Source organism: Carassius auratus, chromosome 48 (assembly GCF_003368295.1).
Source record: "Carassius auratus strain Wakin chromosome 48, ASM336829v1, whole genome shotgun sequence".
Taxonomy (NCBI): domain Eukaryota; kingdom Metazoa; phylum Chordata; class Actinopteri; order Cypriniformes; family Cyprinidae; genus Carassius; species Carassius auratus.
Window position 1 is genome coordinate 4,355,464 of NC_039290.1, and position 17,548 is coordinate 4,373,011.

The 17,548-nt window shown below is 36.6% G+C and overlaps 2 protein-coding genes across 4 annotated transcripts in view; both read right to left on the bottom strand.

The window, feature by feature from the left end:
* Positions 1-194: 194 nt before the first annotated feature.
* On the bottom strand, positions 195-11,886 carry LOC113065564 (citrate synthase, mitochondrial-like). The gene is made up of 11 exons (XM_026236899.1): positions 11,724-11,886; positions 7,549-7,596; positions 7,229-7,336; positions 6,652-6,717; positions 5,898-6,029; positions 3,977-4,165; positions 3,632-3,831; positions 2,831-2,960; positions 2,631-2,732; positions 2,296-2,505; positions 195-2,083 (listed from the first exon to the last, which is right to left on the bottom strand). The coding sequence occupies exons 1-11, from the start codon at positions 11,772-11,774 to the stop codon at positions 1,913-1,915; spliced, it is 1,407 nt and encodes a 468-aa protein (XP_026092684.1). The 5' UTR covers positions 11,775-11,886; the 3' UTR covers positions 195-1,912.
* Positions 11,887-15,182: 3,296 nt separating this feature from the next.
* The window catches only part of LOC113065565 (inactive dipeptidyl peptidase 10-like), a 38,935-nt gene continuing 36,569 nt past the window's right edge, over positions 15,183-17,548 (bottom strand). For 2 of the 3 annotated variants that reach the window (XM_026236901.1, XM_026236903.1), the window contains 5 exons: positions 17,455-17,509; positions 16,465-16,564; positions 16,293-16,351; positions 16,002-16,074; positions 15,183-15,924 (listed from right to left, as the gene is read on the bottom strand). In XM_026236901.1, coding sequence (XP_026092686.1) covers positions 15,701-15,924; positions 16,002-16,074; positions 16,293-16,351; positions 16,465-16,564; positions 17,455-17,509 — 511 coding nt within the window. In that variant the 3' untranslated portion in view covers positions 15,183-15,700. The remainder of the gene's footprint in view (positions 15,925-16,001; positions 16,075-16,292; positions 16,352-16,464; positions 16,565-17,454; positions 17,510-17,548) is intronic. The other variant, XM_026236902.1, reaches the window with a different exon arrangement.

The following is a 17,548-nucleotide window of genomic DNA, read 5'->3' on the forward strand; positions in this document are numbered from 1 at the left end:
TACAGAACTTTCTAAGAGTATCTTATTTGGCTTGGGTTAACAACTTTACATTGGCCTTTTGGATTATTATGGACAGCTGAATAGTAGAACATGACCGAATTTGATTGACAACAAAATAATATTGTTCATTTAGACAATAACTGAGTGAGGGGTTATCATGTTTAAATAACAAGAGGAAGAAAAGATAAAGTCCAGAGGGTTTGTTAAAAACATTTATTGGTTTTCCTTTTTTGTCAAGTTTTTCCCATTTTCAGTTTTGTTCGCCTAAGCTTCTTTTTCCCATTCAATCCGGAGTCATTTCCCTTGTTCTCGTTCCCCTCCCCATTTCCCCAGGTCAATCCGACTTCAACCAATCCTCTCCATATTCACATTCCTCGTTATTTAAATGAACCCTACAGAGCATAAGCTAATCATGTACATCATGATGAAAACAGTCACACTGGAAAAGGGCATGGAAACTTGGACAGTTATTCTCACGCTTTTAGACGAGAAGGAGATGATGAGTGGGGGAAAAGTGCCATTGAGTTAATGGAGTGCTTATGGACTCACTAGCTAAAATAGCTGCTAGATTGTCAATAAAACAACAACAACCACCTGAGAGCAAGCATGCAAGATAGCAGGACCAGTGAGCAGTACATGTTATGTACAAGTCATGTTTTAAATTATATTAAAGGTACAGTATACTTAAAATAAAGGGTTAAGCGAGTCATCACAGATAAGTGGTTTGACTAACAGAGATGGAGACTGTTTTGATATGCAGTACATACATTCAAGCTATATTTACATGAATAAATAAAACCACAGCTTATGTATACCTACACAAAAATGATAGTTTTTCTCTTTATACAAGACATCATTCTTCAAAACACGGGAAAAAAAAAAAAGACACTATAACTCTAAACAGGTAAAAAGAAGCAGGTTTTGAGGGCTCTTGGATGAACGTACAAATAAACGCCACAAATTTGACTTGCTCAAAAGTTGGTACACGCATCACCTGCGCCTAGACTTAACTTGAGTGAATGACAGAAAACTTTAACAAATTAAAGCCAATATATCCGCTGATGAAATTCAGAATGCCTGGTCATTTCAAATAAAGAGGGTACCACACGTGCTTCCAAACAACACACAGGAAAATGAAGACGATTGGTTGAAGTCAGAGAGCAATATGAGAGATAACCTAAAGGGGCAGTACCCATTTAAACAAATATACAAGCTTCTCAAGTTGAACTGAACTCATAGAATCAGTTCTATTGAGAGAGGACTGTATTGCCAACATGGAGTGCTCTTAAAAGAAGAAACATGATGTTAGCTAGAGGGACGCCTAGTCAAATTTCGCTCAGAGAGGCTCAAGAGCAGGGTGTTGACATTTCACTTCCTCATACAAACAGAGGCTCAAGTGAACATCTGATCTCAGGGGAGTAAAAACACAAGGCTAAAACTGAAATTATTGTTATGAGAGCTGAGAATAAAGGCTTTATTTACATACTAGGTGAATTAACTCTTCTGAACTAGTATTTCATTGACATTATTAGTTTGAATAAGGAGAGAGGTGATTTCTGGAAAGACGCATCGCTCTCGGCTGTGTTCTTGGACAATAACAGCCTTCTCCATCAAACCACCTCGCTACATCCATAGCTGTGTCATACGGTCGGGAAAATCTGCGGGAAAACTTAAGAGGAGCGACCGCAAGCAATGACTGTGTAATGCTTCTACACGTGCATGTTGGGTGAGAAAGACTAATAAACGTGTAAATGGGATCTGTAATCTTGATGTTATATTAATAACAAAGGCCTTTTTAGATGAAATTTAAAAGTGTACTGTCTCTTTAAATCCCTTAGTCCAGGGGCTTGTTTCTAATTGTTTAAGTTCCTCCCTCTCCTGTCCCCACTTCGCTGGCACGGTCTCTCCCTCTCTAGCCTGATTTGGCCCCAACTAGACCCATGAGTCCGTCTGTGCTCATGGACTTGGGACGCTCCAGAGGGAAGCCGAGCGCTCTGCTCCACACCAGCTGGGAGAGGACACCCAAAGCTCGGGATACGCCAAACAACACAGTGTAATAGTTCATCTCAGTCATGCCATAATACTGCAAAACACAAGAGGAATAACATGAGATGAGTTTCAACTAAGCAAGAGGAAAAATATATACATACACTTTTTTTTTTTCTGTTATAGAAGGCATTAAACTAGCACAGTATGTCAATTGGCTGGGAAAATGTTTACTTTTTAGCATTAAAAAAAAGCTGTATAATAGGACCAAGTACATTTATGAAGAAAGTAAAGTTTCTGGATTCTTACTTGCAAAAGGACTCCGCTGTGGGCGTCTACATTGGGCCAGGGGTTCTTAGCCTTGCCCTGCTCCAGAAGCACGTTGGGTACAATCTTATAGAGTTGAGCTACCAGCTTGAACATGGGGTCGTTGGGAAGGTGCTTGAGGGCGAACTCACGCTGACAGGTATAGCGAGGATCTGTCTTCCTCAGTACAGCGTGGCCATAGCCTGGCACCACCTGAACAATGACACGAGAGAACAAACTGTGTGAATGATAATCATCCATCATATTTTGATCAATCTGCATTGAGTTTTTGTGCTGATGTAGTTCCTATTGAATTGGGAAATAACAAAGGCACTCACTCTTCCTGATTTGAGCGTGTTCCAAATGTAATCTCTCATTTTCTCATCTGACACCTCACCACCGAGCTCCTTCTGTAGGGCTGTCAGCCATACCAGCACCTCCTATAGGACACAAGAGGACATAAAAAAAAGCAAAGCTGGTTAGTATTTAGGTTAGTATAACCATGTCCTGTGCAACACTAAGCACTTAAGGCTCAAACCTGATTGGCCAGTCCGTGAAGAGGTCCGGCCAGACCATTCATAGCTGCGCTGAAGGAGAGGTAGGGGTCGGACAGGGCACTGCCAACCAGGTGACTAGTGTGAGCGCTGACATTTCCACCCTCATGGTCACTGAAAAGCAACAAAAGCACACAAAGAGGTTAAGGTTACGGTCAAAGGACACTAAACTAAGTCAGACTGGTAAACAAACATAAACGCAAGAGGGCAGACTTGATTCATTCCTCTTCCATTTTCTTATACATACATATATAAAAATATGTCTACTATATACACACACACACACACACACACACACACACACTCGTATAAAACCATTTAAAAGCACTTCAACCATTTAATAAGCAATAAAAGTAATAACTGGTTTTGGTAGAACAGATGGCAGGTGTCACTGGCCCAAAGTCCCTTTCCACATCAAATGACCAACAATTATCTTGATTAATCTGTCAATCATTTATTGATCCAGAGCTTGATCAATGGTCGTTGCAGCCATAGAAAATTACTACACACTGCTAACTTGTCCAAGCTGGGGTTAGCATGTTAAGCAGACTGTTTGCATTTAAGATTACACCAATGCTCTTCACTTCCTTTTTTTGGTTCTTTTACAAATAGCTAATTTACAGTATTGTATTAGTGGCCTGAATGATCCAGCTTGGTAATGGGCATTAGATGCATTAACGTCTCCCAGCAGAGAAGGGCAATCACAAAGGTTAAAAGCCAAGCCAACCTCACTCCTTAAGACTGCCTCGAACGAACCAGTAGAGGAGGAGTTTGTAGGGCATCACCTGTGGATGGTGAGGTAGAGCCTCATGAGTTCTGTGAACTGTGGATCGCTGTAGCCCAGCATGTTGGTGAAGTTGTGTGACCAGTCCAGGTTGGAGTCGATGGCTCCGATGCTGCTGCCTTCACGGTACAAATTACGGTAGATCTTGGCCGCCACACAGGGGAGCTTGGCAATCAAGTCCATGGAGTCCTCATACACAAACTATACAGAAATGGCATGAATTTCTGAGAATGACTCACTTTGCATAGTAAATAGTTATCTTAGTCAAAAGCTGTTTTTGTCATAGTATTTGTCGTAACACCCTTGACCTTTTAAGTTTCTAGCACAAATGTTTTCTGTGGCTCACCTCCCAGTACTTGGCCTTGTTAACTCCCTCAGAGTACGCCCGAGCGAAACTGCTCTCGCTGTTCAGAGCCGTGACGGCAGCACTGAACTGAGACATGGGGTGCAGGTTGGTGGGGAAGTTGTCCAGCATGGTGACCACGTGAGAGGGAAGGGCCGCACGCTTAGCCCACTCCTTAGACAACCAAGTCACCTGAGAAAACAGCCGACAAAGAGTTAATAAAAATGGCCGCAGAGGATAATCTAAACTTATTCAACAGATATTTTTTGAGAGATTTTTTTTATTTATGGTTGCCTGTTCAGGGGCACAATTTGATTAACATCACAACAAGTCTTAAACAGTTTTTCACCCACTTTTGTGTTCAGGATTTTTTGGGCGGGGCTGAAATCTTGTATCTATGACGCCCTGGAACCACTGTGCATGGCCCCTCCCCTAACACTATAATAACTAGAGCTAGTTACTACAGTCTACATCTAGTTATACCTGTCACGTAAATGCATATAACCAAACATGTATGGCCGTGTAAATCCAATTAAGCTGCTGGAGTGAGCATCCACTGAAGTTGTAGCGTTATTTGACAGTTGAGAGAGGTGGCAGCTTTCCCTCGAGTGGGTGTGGTTTTTAAATTCAAATTTGGCTGGATTGTTAATGACATTTTTCTGTGGTGTGAATCTCAGAACACATTTAATATTGCTTTACACATACTTTAATGTATTTGTCAACCTTAGAGCAGTCAATATGCCTATAGTCACAGCTATAAAATAAAATTTTGTGTTTGCTCACAAAACATTTGCATTCCCCCAAGAAACTTTACATTCGCAAAGATATTTGCATTATCTGGCAAACCTGTTGAGTTTGGTCAAACATTTCTTGCTTTCTTTACAGCTTGCAGTGGTTCATACAGCCTGAAGAAACACAGTCAGTGCTTAGTGCGAGTCAAGGTTTTATAAATAAAATATACTACAGAGCCTATAGGAAAGCAGATAAACCCAGAATATGAACTGAAAGTGCTAAATTGCACATTAAACGTTCTCCTCTCATAGAAGATGTTAAAGAAAATGCTTAACTCGGCTTAATGAAGACTGTGATAAAAAAAGACCAAATTTATTATAGAAATGATTACAAATATATAGTGTTTACATGTAGGCAGATGAGCCCAAATTATGAGCTGAATTGCACAAGAAACACATTTTCCCCCGCGCTGGCTTAATATAAGATAACACAGTGATATAAAAAGCCCACAGTTTATATATGTACAGGCAAGCAATCCATTAAGCCACAGTTTGCTTTATAATGTTTCTTTTTCTATGGGGGATAAGACACGTGAAACTTTGCCGATTTCGTTTATATTCTGGGCTCATTTCTGTGTGCAGCATAATTTTATTAATATGACAGATTTGGTCTTTTTATATCATATGTCTTCATCCATTGCCCTACCTTAAGTGTTTTCTATAGGGTAGAAAATAACTTAATGTGCACTAGCGCACTGAGTTCATGTTCTGGGCAATTCTGCTTTATTAATAGTAATATTTTTAATAAAGTTATTAATATCAATAATGTTATTAGTATTAATAGTAATTATTAATACAGAATTTGGTCCTCCACTGTCAATATTTTAGTACTTAAGCCACAGTAAGTGTTTCAGAATATTTTCATAAGGCTGTGCCTTGAACAAAGCACTGACTGCATTTCTTTATGCTATGTTCAAAATAAAACTTGGTTCGAATCCCCGGGAACACATGATATTGTAAATATTGATAGCCTGAATGCACTGTAAGTCGCTTTTGATAAAAGCGTCTGCTAAATGCATAAATGCTAGGTCACTAAGGCAATTGACAAGAGCATATGTTCTACATGCAAGGCCGTGATTCTGACAATATGACACAGTTTCTTTAATATGCAGTAAATGTGAATATATCCTCACCTGCTCCTCAGTGGGCACCTGTCCTGTGATCAGCAGCCAGAACAGACCCTCTGGCAGCGGCTCCTGTCCATCAGGAGCCTTGGGCAACAGCTGCTGACACTCTGGAATGCTGTAACCACGGAAACGGATGCCCTACAGATGCAATCGATAAACACAGGGAGTGCGTCAGTATGTTTGATTGAATAATCACTACAGCTTCGAACTCTGAGAGGGTTCAGGGGTTAGCGGGACAACTACTGACGCCAATATTTATTTATCCAAGGCACTATGGTCCCACTTTCTATTTTCACGTTCCCAGGACGTGTTTGCACAGAAGGCACTTTTTGGGCTATTTTCGGGGATCAACATGCTCTGTGAAAGGGGCTTATGACACACTTTCATCATGCCTTCGAGTTTCATAACCGAAAATGCTAATTTGACATGTCAAGGCTCAAATTTGCAGACTGATGTCTCAATTAATTTTATGAAAGACAGAAACATTTAGTCATTTTTTTACTTCATTTTAATACTAACAATAAATAGTATGTATGACAAATAATTAAATATTAATAAAGTATTACACAACTATTAATACATAACACAATATCATTAATTTTTTTAATATTAAATAATTATTTTTATGATTTTGTAATCTACAACTTTGTGACAAACCTGTAAAAATGTATTCAATTAAAACTATTTAAAATGAATTACAATTACAACATTTTTGCAACACCCAACAACGTATCTATGAGAGAGTACATAATTGACTCACCTCATCGGGGTCGAGCACAGATGTCTCGTATACTAGACCCTTCATGCCTCTCATTCCTCCATAAACCTGTAATACACAAACATTATTGAAATACCTTTGTTAACACCTGTTTCTGAGCTACAACCCTTCAATTTACTTCTTTAGCCTCTAGTTCAAGTATCAAACATGAGAGTAATAATGCCCCTCAGTTGCCGTTTAATCTGCAAAATAGAACAACTGGCTCTGAGACAAAGACTAAATGACTCCGCTCAAACAACGGCCATGAGAACAGCAGCAATATAAATATAAATATAAATATAAATATATATATATATATATATATATATATATATATATATATATATATATATTTACTAGTAAATACTATAATAGTGTAGATGTATACATATACTATTAAAATATATTAGTAAATACTATAATAGTGTAGATATATGTATACATATACTATTAAAATAACCCAGCATTCACAACAAGTTTATAATTATTACAACTAATTTGATTGATTTTAATGTAGCCTCAAGTGATGACATACAGACATGATTTACAGTAACGGTGAATGCAGTGATGTTTCTCTCACCATGTCCACTGTGATCTGACCAATAGTGGTTTTGCCATGCTGCTGTCTGAAGTTCTTGATCCTGCTCTGTTCTTTAGGGATGAGGTCTGCCAGGACGTCTTTCAAATTCTGTATAAGGTCAAGGGAAAAAAGTTTTCAGTTAAAGGATCAGGCACAGATTTAACAACTGTCTTGTACATATATATTATAAAAGCCCCAGACATGTGGAAGTGACTCAACCATTTCATCAAAAGCAAGGCTGCGATCTAATCACTGGAGTGCAATTAAAATCTAAAGTGTGATTATTGATCCGGGATATCTGAAGTGATGCAAACACTTACCGTGGATGCGCTGGCATTTCTGGCAGCCACAACAACACATGCTGCATTCTGGAAGAGAAAGACAAACAATGACTTTGATGAAAGATGCAATGCAGAGGAAGCTGAGCAACATAACCTAGACTAGAAGTCAGATTTCACCGCAGAAGGCCTGCTGACAGCTGCAGGGCAGGTGACTTTGGCTGCACAATGCAAAAAGCATCAGGGGCCCATTTCTTTTTATCCAAATTACAAGCTACTTACTACAAGTTTCTACTGGACCAAATGTTTTCAACTAGCTCTGAACAATTAAAACATTTAAAGTATTTTTCTTCATAACATTTTACAGCTTTGGTGATTAGCTGCTGTTTTTTTGTTTTGTTTTGTTTTTTGTCTAAGAGAGTCACAGCACACATATTGAATAGACAAGACTGCTAGAGCAACCAGAAGTGAACTGCATTTGAAACCATTACCACTGTGCCATTCATTATGACAGTCTTATTTGGGGTTCAATACAATTTAATTATAGCAAAGATATACACAATGACAATACTTCACAGGAACATAAAAGGTGCTCAGGTGCAACAGAACACAACAAATCCTGCCGAGACAGGTGTATGGATCCAACTGCTACTTCTGTTACAGAATTCCTTCAGGAAGAATTATGAGTTTATCTGCACAGCCCGATCCATTCTTACAGTGAGAAACATCCTTCACTTCTATATATAGCTTTAGATTAAGAGTCATGTCTGATTGACTCACAGCAGGACCAGATAAAAACTGCCACTGCAGAATCACTCAAGCACGGTTGTAATGCCGAATCAGATTGGCAAGGCATGCAGTGAGATAAAGGAGGCTATGATTCTCCTAACAGAATAATAGTCAGTGGAATCACCATTAATCCTCTTCATACAAACTGTCAGCGGTTAACAGCATTCAGCTGCAGGGTGTGGACTACTCAAATGTTGGTTAGCTTCTAAAAATTGATTTACCTCTGATTACTAGTTAACATTTACATTTATGCATTTAGCAGATGCTTTTATCCAAAGCAACTTACAGTGATTTTTTTTCAGTATGTGAATATAATCAATCACATAACAATTAATCAATCGTTATACATTATGTCAAGTAGTATTGAATAGACAAGCAAAGCTCACATTTTCTTTAGCAAAAATAGTGATGCACCAATATTAAAATTCTGAAGTTCTATATGTCTTTATGTTTACATGTCGTTCATATCCAAAACAAATAAACATCACACATCACATCCAGGCTTCCTTTCAACTCAACTTACGCAGGGAATGACTTCACCTTCCTGAACAAGAACCAATGCTTCCTACACCATGGGCCTCCTGATCACCATCTGGGTCAGTGCTCTCACACCAGACACCTGTAGCTACCCCATAGCTAAAGATCTTTCTAACACGCCTTACACAACATACAGTAGCTGTGAGACCAGAAAGACACTCCAATCAGGTTTAGAGCTCATTTATGGGGCAGTCTGCATTGTTATTGATAAGTAAGTGCTAGTCTCTGATATTCCTACAAGTCTGCGGCCGTGTAATCTGTGGGAACGGTGAAGCTACCAGCAGCTGTTCGCCTGAACCCAGTGTGAGCACAGAGGAGGGCGATTACATACAGCCTCTGAACTGTAGTAGCGGAATACCTCCAAACGTGTCCAAAACAATACACTTCACATAACCTAGAAGTGTTAATATTCTAATGTTTGTTATCAAACTGCACCAGACTGATGTATTTAACGTTAAAACATACAAAATTGAGGGGAAAAATGATACAATGTAATAGAAAATTGTTACTGCAATTTGCAAATTGTTACCGCAAATGTAAAAAAATATATATATATTTTTTTTTTATTGAAGCTAAGATGTATGCTATATAAAAGTGACTTTCAAGGTAAAAGCACCATCACAAAGGCTGCAGAAAATACAGCAATCTTAGACCTTTCTATGGCCTTTGACTCAGTTCTATGATATGGAGCCAAATTATATGCAAAATAGATGCAAGAATCATGTGTTTGCAAGAGTCACTTAATACCATATGGAGGAATTTCTGGTCAGGCAAAGAACTCCGAGTTTTTCTTTAGGAAAGGAAAATGTATAAAAGATTAACAGGTATGCTCTAAGAATTTTCAAAACCCTCTGTGCTTTCAGACAAAAACATCTCGTTTTTTTCCATATTCAAAGCAGATGACAGGTGGACAGCGGTGTCAGACAGGTCAGACATGCTTGTCCACCATCTGAATGCTTGAAGAGGAACAGCTCTTACCAATACAGAAAAATCCATTCACATACACTTGCAAATCTCTCTGCAGTATCATTCAAACCTATTAGCATCCACAAATATTTACAAAAACTACTACTGGACAGAGGTCTAAACACAGAAACTCTTCATAGTGTACAAAGGTCATCCTGGGGTGTGAAATGAGTATTAACTCTGAATGACAAGAGCGCAGTAACCTATTACAAAGTGTTAGTTCACGCAAGAATGAAAATTCAATCATTAATTACTGACTCTCATGTTGTTCTAAATCTGTAAGACCTTTGTTAATCTTAGGAACACAAATGAAGATATTTTTGATGAATTCTGAGCATACGCTATTTATGTGGTTTTTCATGTCAGTGGATATTCTCCAAAATGACGTAAAGGTCGACCGATGTATCGGTTTTGCCGATTAATCTGCACCAATAGTTGATTGCTGGTGCAATCAGTTATCGGCCAAAATCCATGTCGATAGTTTTTCCGGGTTGCATCCGTTGCTGGAGCGGCTCAGAAGGGTCTGTTTTCATTTTATTTATTCCATTTATTTTATTATGTGAATACATTTTTGCATTGAAAAATTATTTTTTGTTTGTATATGATGTCAATGAGGTCAATGAAATAAAACATTTAAAATTCTGAATCAGCCAAAAAAATTGCAATCGGTGCATCTCTTGTTGGTTTTATCTCTATAGCAGGAGCAATAAAAGACTGCATCATCTTATGACAGCACATCTGAGACAATATATTGATAGAATGCCGGTTTCTATATACATGCCCTTTGACACACCTTCCACTTATCTTTGCAAAACACAATCACAATCTAGTCATATGTTAAACGTCACAAGTCACACACCTGTAAAAATTTAAATCACAGAACCTGAAAGATTACAACTGCAAACCCTAAACATGTCATCATTCAGGAAAATCCTCAAAATGGATCAATTCCAACATTACGCAACTATTTCTTTAATAAATTATAAATATCTAACACACACACACATATATAAATAATACATCTACAGTACTATCATGAGAAGGGAAAAAAGTGTTATAAGTAATATAAACAATTTTACATAAATATATTCTTTCATTGTATAACCTGGTTCTTTATACGTAAAATTTTAGCATGGGACATGGTTTCAGTTTAAGGATGACTTCATTTAAACCCTACTGAAAACCCTAGATGTATACTTTGCATAAACCCTATTCAACCCTATTATTGTCTATTATAGTGATCTATCAACTTTGCAAGCTACTGAAGCCTGGCCATTAATAAATGAATGACAATTCTGAAGGTCAGATCAGACACAGAGAACATCAAAAATACTAACTTGTCACACTAAACAGGTGCAGATCACAGATGTCAAAGTGACTGTCAAATTTAGTTATTTTTTATTATAACAACTGAAAACTGCTTAAAGTGTTCAAAGCCCTGTGAGAGGATGACAGCTACACTTCAGAAAGGACTTGTAATAAAGGAAAACCCTCTGTAAACCAAATAAAAAGCTTTTCTTTGTCAGGCATGTTTCAAAGACACCATCTTCAAGCTAAAATACGACTTCACATTTGCGGTGTCTCAAAAAAAAAAGGAAAAAAAAAAAAAAAAAATCACCGATTCCCTACTTACATGCCTTTTTTTTCACCATTTTTGAACGTTTGACAACATTTATGAGTACCTATGTTGTGTAAAATGCTGTCCAGGTAGTCTGTTCATTAGGTTTTTCAAACTAACCACTTACTTAAACATACACTGAAAGAAATAAACACATAAACGATGTTTTTTATGGATAAATTACCCAAAACAGATACGGTTTCTTATACAGTCTGTCTGTTACTAAAGAAAGTAATCTATGCTATGCTAAGCTAACCGGGAAGCAGCCTGTGTTTTCTTCACTCATATTAAAATAAAACTTTCATACCTTTGAACTGAGAAGTCTTGGAGCTAGTCTGCTGATAGAAAGGAAGGACATTGTTCTTGTAGGTGTGTTTAAATTTTACAAGTAGTTCTTTATCGACCCCTGCTTGAAGGTGCCCCTCTCGTTACCGCGCTCGCAGTGAAGGTTGAAAAGGGAGTCGGGCCCTGTTCTAGGCGCGGGTTGGATCAGATAGGGCCTGGTGAGGGTGGATCGGATACGCGCGTTCTGATTGGTTGAAAATGAGAAAACTGATTTTGATTGGTGGATCATCTCATCGCTTCTTGACTTGATTGGCTCAAGAAAGGAACGCACATTAATTATTCAGACGTAGAATCTAGTTTCGGCTGTAGATCGTACTTTAAACTGCCTGACTAGAAATAGAATGACAGATACTCATGTAAAGTCACGTGCGTTTTTTTTTTTAAATCAGTTAATTTTGTAGCTTCAAGGCACCTTCATATTTTCACTATTAAAAGGAATTTATCTTCAAATTATAATTGCATTTTAATTTAATGCCTTAGATTAAAGATTTGAATTATGATGCTTCTTGTCAATATCAACTAGTCTTGTAAGTTATGTGCATTGTCCCTAAATGACTTGAAACTGCATGTACACAAAGATTTCAGACTTTATTGGAAAAGGCTCATTAAATACAAATATACAGATACAGAAGTTCAAGGACGTTCATTTCAGACTTCATGCTGCCTGTTACATTGTCGTGGCTCTGGCACGAAGGATTTTCTTGGACCTACGGCACAACAGAACATTCTGGGATATGTAACTTAGGGTGACCACCTGGCTATTGCTCTGTTGCAGGTCAGCAGACCTGATTTTGCGGGACAATGCGGGACACGAGGCAGAGAAATTACTATTATTATACTAGGTGAATAAATATTGATTTTTTTTATTAGATATCTCTTTTTGCAGTGATGTTAACATGTTTTAAATTGCTAAAAGGGTTTATAAAAATGTTAATGACGGTGCTGACCGGCGCTGTGAACGTCACTAATAATATTTAATAGTAATATCAGTAAAATAAATATCAACATAAATAGCACGTTAACAGCACGTTAACAGAACGTGTGTATTCAATCCAAATAATTAAGTGAAAATAATAATCCAATCGCTACAAAGCACATTTCCAAATAAGCATATAAATTCCATTAGGAAAGACTAGAAAGATTAAATGCGTTCTTACCAGATTCAGTGCATCTTGAATTTATATTTTTTGTCTGATCTGGCAGCTTAGAGTAGGGCCTTCTCATTCATTATGTGTCATTAGAACTCCTGGCAGGTGTAGCTGTAGTTCACTTTCACCAGGAGTGTTTTTTTTTTTTTTCTCGGTGTTTATTTTCCTGCTCTGGCTAGCCGCTAGAACCAATAATAACGGCTGCGCTGCGCATGTTCAGTACGTGTTTTCTTATTAACATTTTTTTTATTGTAGAAATGTAATTTAAAGGACGATTAAATAAAATGACGAAGACGAAATTAAAATGCGGGACACAGCTTATGACTTGCGGGACGCGGGACAAAGCTTCAAATTTCGGGACTGTCCCGCAAAATGCGGGACAGGTGGTCACCCTAATGTAACTTGCTTAGTTGCATCACAATGTCAACACACAAAACTTACAAGGTTTCTACATACACATTTCAACAATACATGAAGGTCACAAAAATAAAGTCAATAAAATATTGATCTGGTACATGAGAAAGTTGAAGGCAGGTGGGAAAAATCTTGTGTTCTATGACTAGAAACTTTAAACTGGCCTACTTATAATACATTTTATTAGCATTTTGCCTGATTTGTTTCCTCAAGCATTGTCTTCTAAAGTTTTATGCCGTTTAAAAATATGTTACTATGGCATGAGCTGGTGAACTTCTGGATAAAACCTGCATTTACTGAAGAACACTACTGTTCAAAATTGTGGGGTCAATAAGATTTATATTTTCAACAAGGCTGCATTTATTTGGTCAAACATGCAGCCATATCGTGAAATATTTTTCACTTGTAAAATAGCTGTTTTCTATTTTAATATATTTTTAAATATAATTTATTCCTGTGATGGCAAAGTTAATTTTCAACCGCTTCAGTGTCACACGACGCCTAAGAAATCATTCTAATACCAAGAAATATTATTTTTTATTATAAATTATAAAACAAATTGGTAACACGTATTAATATTCTTACTATTTCTTCTTCTTATTAATGTTGTCCTGCTTAATATTTTGTGGAATTACATGTTTTAGGATTCTTTGATTAACAGAAAGTTAATAAGAGCTTGTAACATTATAATGTCTTTACTGTCTTTTATGTACCATGCTAAATAAAAGTATTAATAATAAATAAATAAATAAAACAAAACATTTACTATAAAATTAAGTATGCATGTTTTTTTTGTTTTTTTTCTGACATTGTATATAAAAGTGATCTTAACAACTGATTAACTAAATTTAAATATTGTTACAGACTTCTTTTGTCAAAAATATAAATTAAGGTAATCCTGCATAAAGAATCTTAAAGAAACATTTAAAAATACTAAATGCACAAACTGCCACATTCAAAATTGTAACACAAGTCAGTACTGCAAGGTTTGGTCACGTAGTATTTGGCACATTTGATCTGTGAACATGAAATCTGCATATGCATGACAATGGCAACTGCACAAAGCAGGGCTCGATGTTTATGAAAAGATATGCTGTATGCTGGAGACCTTATGAGGCTTCTGTAAACGGCAGCATGCAGTGCGAGTCATTGATTTTGTAGTCTTACAGTAAGGACAGTTTACTGTGTACTTATACCACAATGATATGGAGATGCTCAAAACTTGTTGTCTTTCACACAGTGAAGTATTTTTTCATTAATTTCTTTTGCGTTCGGCACAGAGATTATGAATATACAGCACCATGCAGCCGGTGTGTCATGCATATAAAGAGCCAGGTTCAAATTACATTTTGCAGTTCATTCAATCAAAACAGGCTAGTGATAGATCAGATCTCAGGACATTTTTGAGATTATCATCCAACAACAATGTCAGTTTGGCTGATTGACAGATGTGCAAGTTTAGTTTGGTGTCAATGTCTGAAAAACAATTTCGATTTCCAATTGTTTTGTTAAGAATTTCCTGCCAGCAATCTCATTTGTGGATCATATCTCTCCTGCATCATATTGTCCACCTTTCTAGATATCAGCATGAGATTCATAGCATGAGGTTTTTAGTACTGTTTATATACAAATTCTAGTATTTATAACTTTTAATTTTTATATGTTATTTTAATTTTAGTTAAATAGTAGTTTATTTTTAGTCATTTTATGTGCTTTCATCATTTTGACATTTCTATTTAGCTTTAATTTATTTTTATTTTAGTTTTAGTCATTTTAAAACTATTTTATTTACATTAATTTGCAAGGCAACATTTCTCATTTTCACTCAAGATTAATAATCTAATATTTATATTTGATTGCAGATTTATTTCAATTAACAGTGAATTGTTATAGTATAGGGTCCGTGTATCTTTTGGTCATTTGATTTTCTATTTAAAAATAGTAAACGATAACACTGAATCAGGAAAACCACTAGTATTTTCAACTTTCACAATCCGCAAACCATGTCTTGAAATATCCATCTTTGACCTCAGTGTGGCGCTGCAACATAAAGGTTGATCATCTTTTGCCCATTGTACACATAAACTGCCTAAATATGTTGATTGCATGGGGCCCTTAGTCATTATTCCCTGTATGATTTACTTGAAAAGTGTATGAACCAAAGCAGTTCTGTTGGATCTTCCTGGACGCTCGGGAAACGTTTACGATTGCAGTCTGGGAAAAAAAAAAAAAAAAACTTTCCAAAATTGAGTTTATGGTAAATAGCTGGTGAATTCGGTCCTCTTGATCTCCATTTTGCTAATTTTCCTTAGGAGAATTAATGCATCCACCAGTACTGGGCACCTCTGAGGACCGAGAGCGGACACAGTGGAAGAGATCACTCTTCCTCTTCATCCTCCTCCTCTTCCTCCTCTATGCTGCGGAAGGGGTCGTATTTGAGGCAGTTGTGGAGGTAGTGAAGGAGTGTGCGGTGGAGGTGTTGGATGCTCCGCTCTTCTCTTAAAGTATGGCCTTCGTCTGGGTACAGCTGAAGGCTGTAGTTGGCCTCTACCTTCACCAGACGACTCAACAACTCAGCGCTGTGTTGGAAATGTACCCGTGCTAAACACACAAACAATCAAACATGACTGGAAATCCACAAATGATGTATGTGAATGATTTATAATTCTGAAACTGACCATCTGCAGTCCCGTGTATGAGGAGGAAGTTTTCATTCTTTAGCTTGTGAATGTCGTCCAACAAAGATGCAGCCTGCAAAGAAACAACATATAGGCATCTCAGTCTCAGTCCTAATATAGAAGATTGTTTCTGAATGTAAAACGAAAAGGTCACCGCAACTCTGTTACTCATAAATCTCACAACTATAACTTGTACCGGTAATTTTGTCACAATGTGTTTTATTTTACATTATATCTATTTTCCATAACTTAATGTTTGATAATGAATTAAAAGGTAATGCAAATGTCTACCATGTATGAATGATCCTCTTTATTTGGAAGGCCCAGATATCTTTCTGAGAAGGCAGCACCTGAAAAACAAGGTTGAATCCATTTCCACAGATATAAATGTGAAAAGAAACAGTAATGCACTACAGATAGAAATATTGTTCTTGTTCTCGTGGTGTTTGGAGCTGGAACTCACTATAGAGCTTGAAGTCTGTGATGGGAGCCATGACAGCAGCACATTTGAACATCTGATTGGTTGCTGTCAGCATCTTCAAACCTAAATAGCCACCAAGTCCCTGTGAGGTCAAAAGTAGGCTGATGTCAGAGCTCTGCAACTGTAGGTTTGGTTCATGGTTTTTAATGTTTTGATGAATACTTTTTAAAAATGGCTACAGAAAAAAAACTTCCAATCCCCCTTTTTACAACTGACTTTAAAAAGTTGAAAAAAAAAAAAAAAACTTTTAAAACTTTGCTAAGATGCTATATATAATATAGAGTTCAACAGGTTGGTCCTGAAAGTAAAAATGCCATTAATAAAATTTTTTTTGATAATTTACAAACCTTGAAATACAGATATTTTGTGAGTTCTGAGGTTGTTATTGAATGGTAAATGCATTAATTACATCCACCAGTTCATATTATTTGAATTTGATGTATCTTTAAAGAATTGTGTGAATTTACTTGTGAAAAACTACATTACCCATGATGCTGTGAGGAAAATTCCAACAATCAGAGTTGTGGCAAGCAAATTGCACCAAAAGAGCTTGGCATTGAATGCCTACTCCCATAAATCACCTTGAATGATATAATTGCGTCTTGACACACTTTCAAAATACTTAAGGGTTTGTACCGTATATATATATATATATATCTATATATATATATATATATATATATATATATATATATATATATATATATATATATATATATATATATATATATACATATATATATATATATATATATAGACACACACACAAAATATAGTTTTGTACCTTTGTCTTTTTGTCCAATTTTTAAATACTCTTTTGCTTCAAATAAAAGTTTGTAATGCATTGATAATTAGCCTAACTGTAGGCTATTTACAGTTTCCAACTTCCATAAATCAGCTATTTACTCAAATATAACTCATTTAATCAGAAGTTTGAGTCTGAACCCTCATTTTTCTGAACATATATTTTACCTTTCCATAAACAGCGACTCTTCTCCCATCAATGTATGGCAACTGCATTAACCATCTGAAATAAAACAAGGAATTTCAGGTGGCATTTAGGACT

Excerpts from the sequence above, each read along its gene's own strand:
- LOC113065564 (XM_026236899.1), bottom strand. The coding sequence starts at position 11,774 with ATGTCCTTCCTTTCTATCAGCAGACTAGCTCCAAGACTTCTCAGTTCA. Across the intron at positions 6,718-7,228 it reads GTCAGATCACAGTGGACATG|GTTTATGGAGGAATGAGAGG; the intron begins GTGAGAGAAACA and ends TGTGTATTACAG. Across the intron at positions 2,961-3,631 it reads CTCTACCTCACCATCCACAG|TGACCATGAGGGTGGAAATG; the intron begins GTGATGCCCTAC and ends GTTGCTTTTCAG.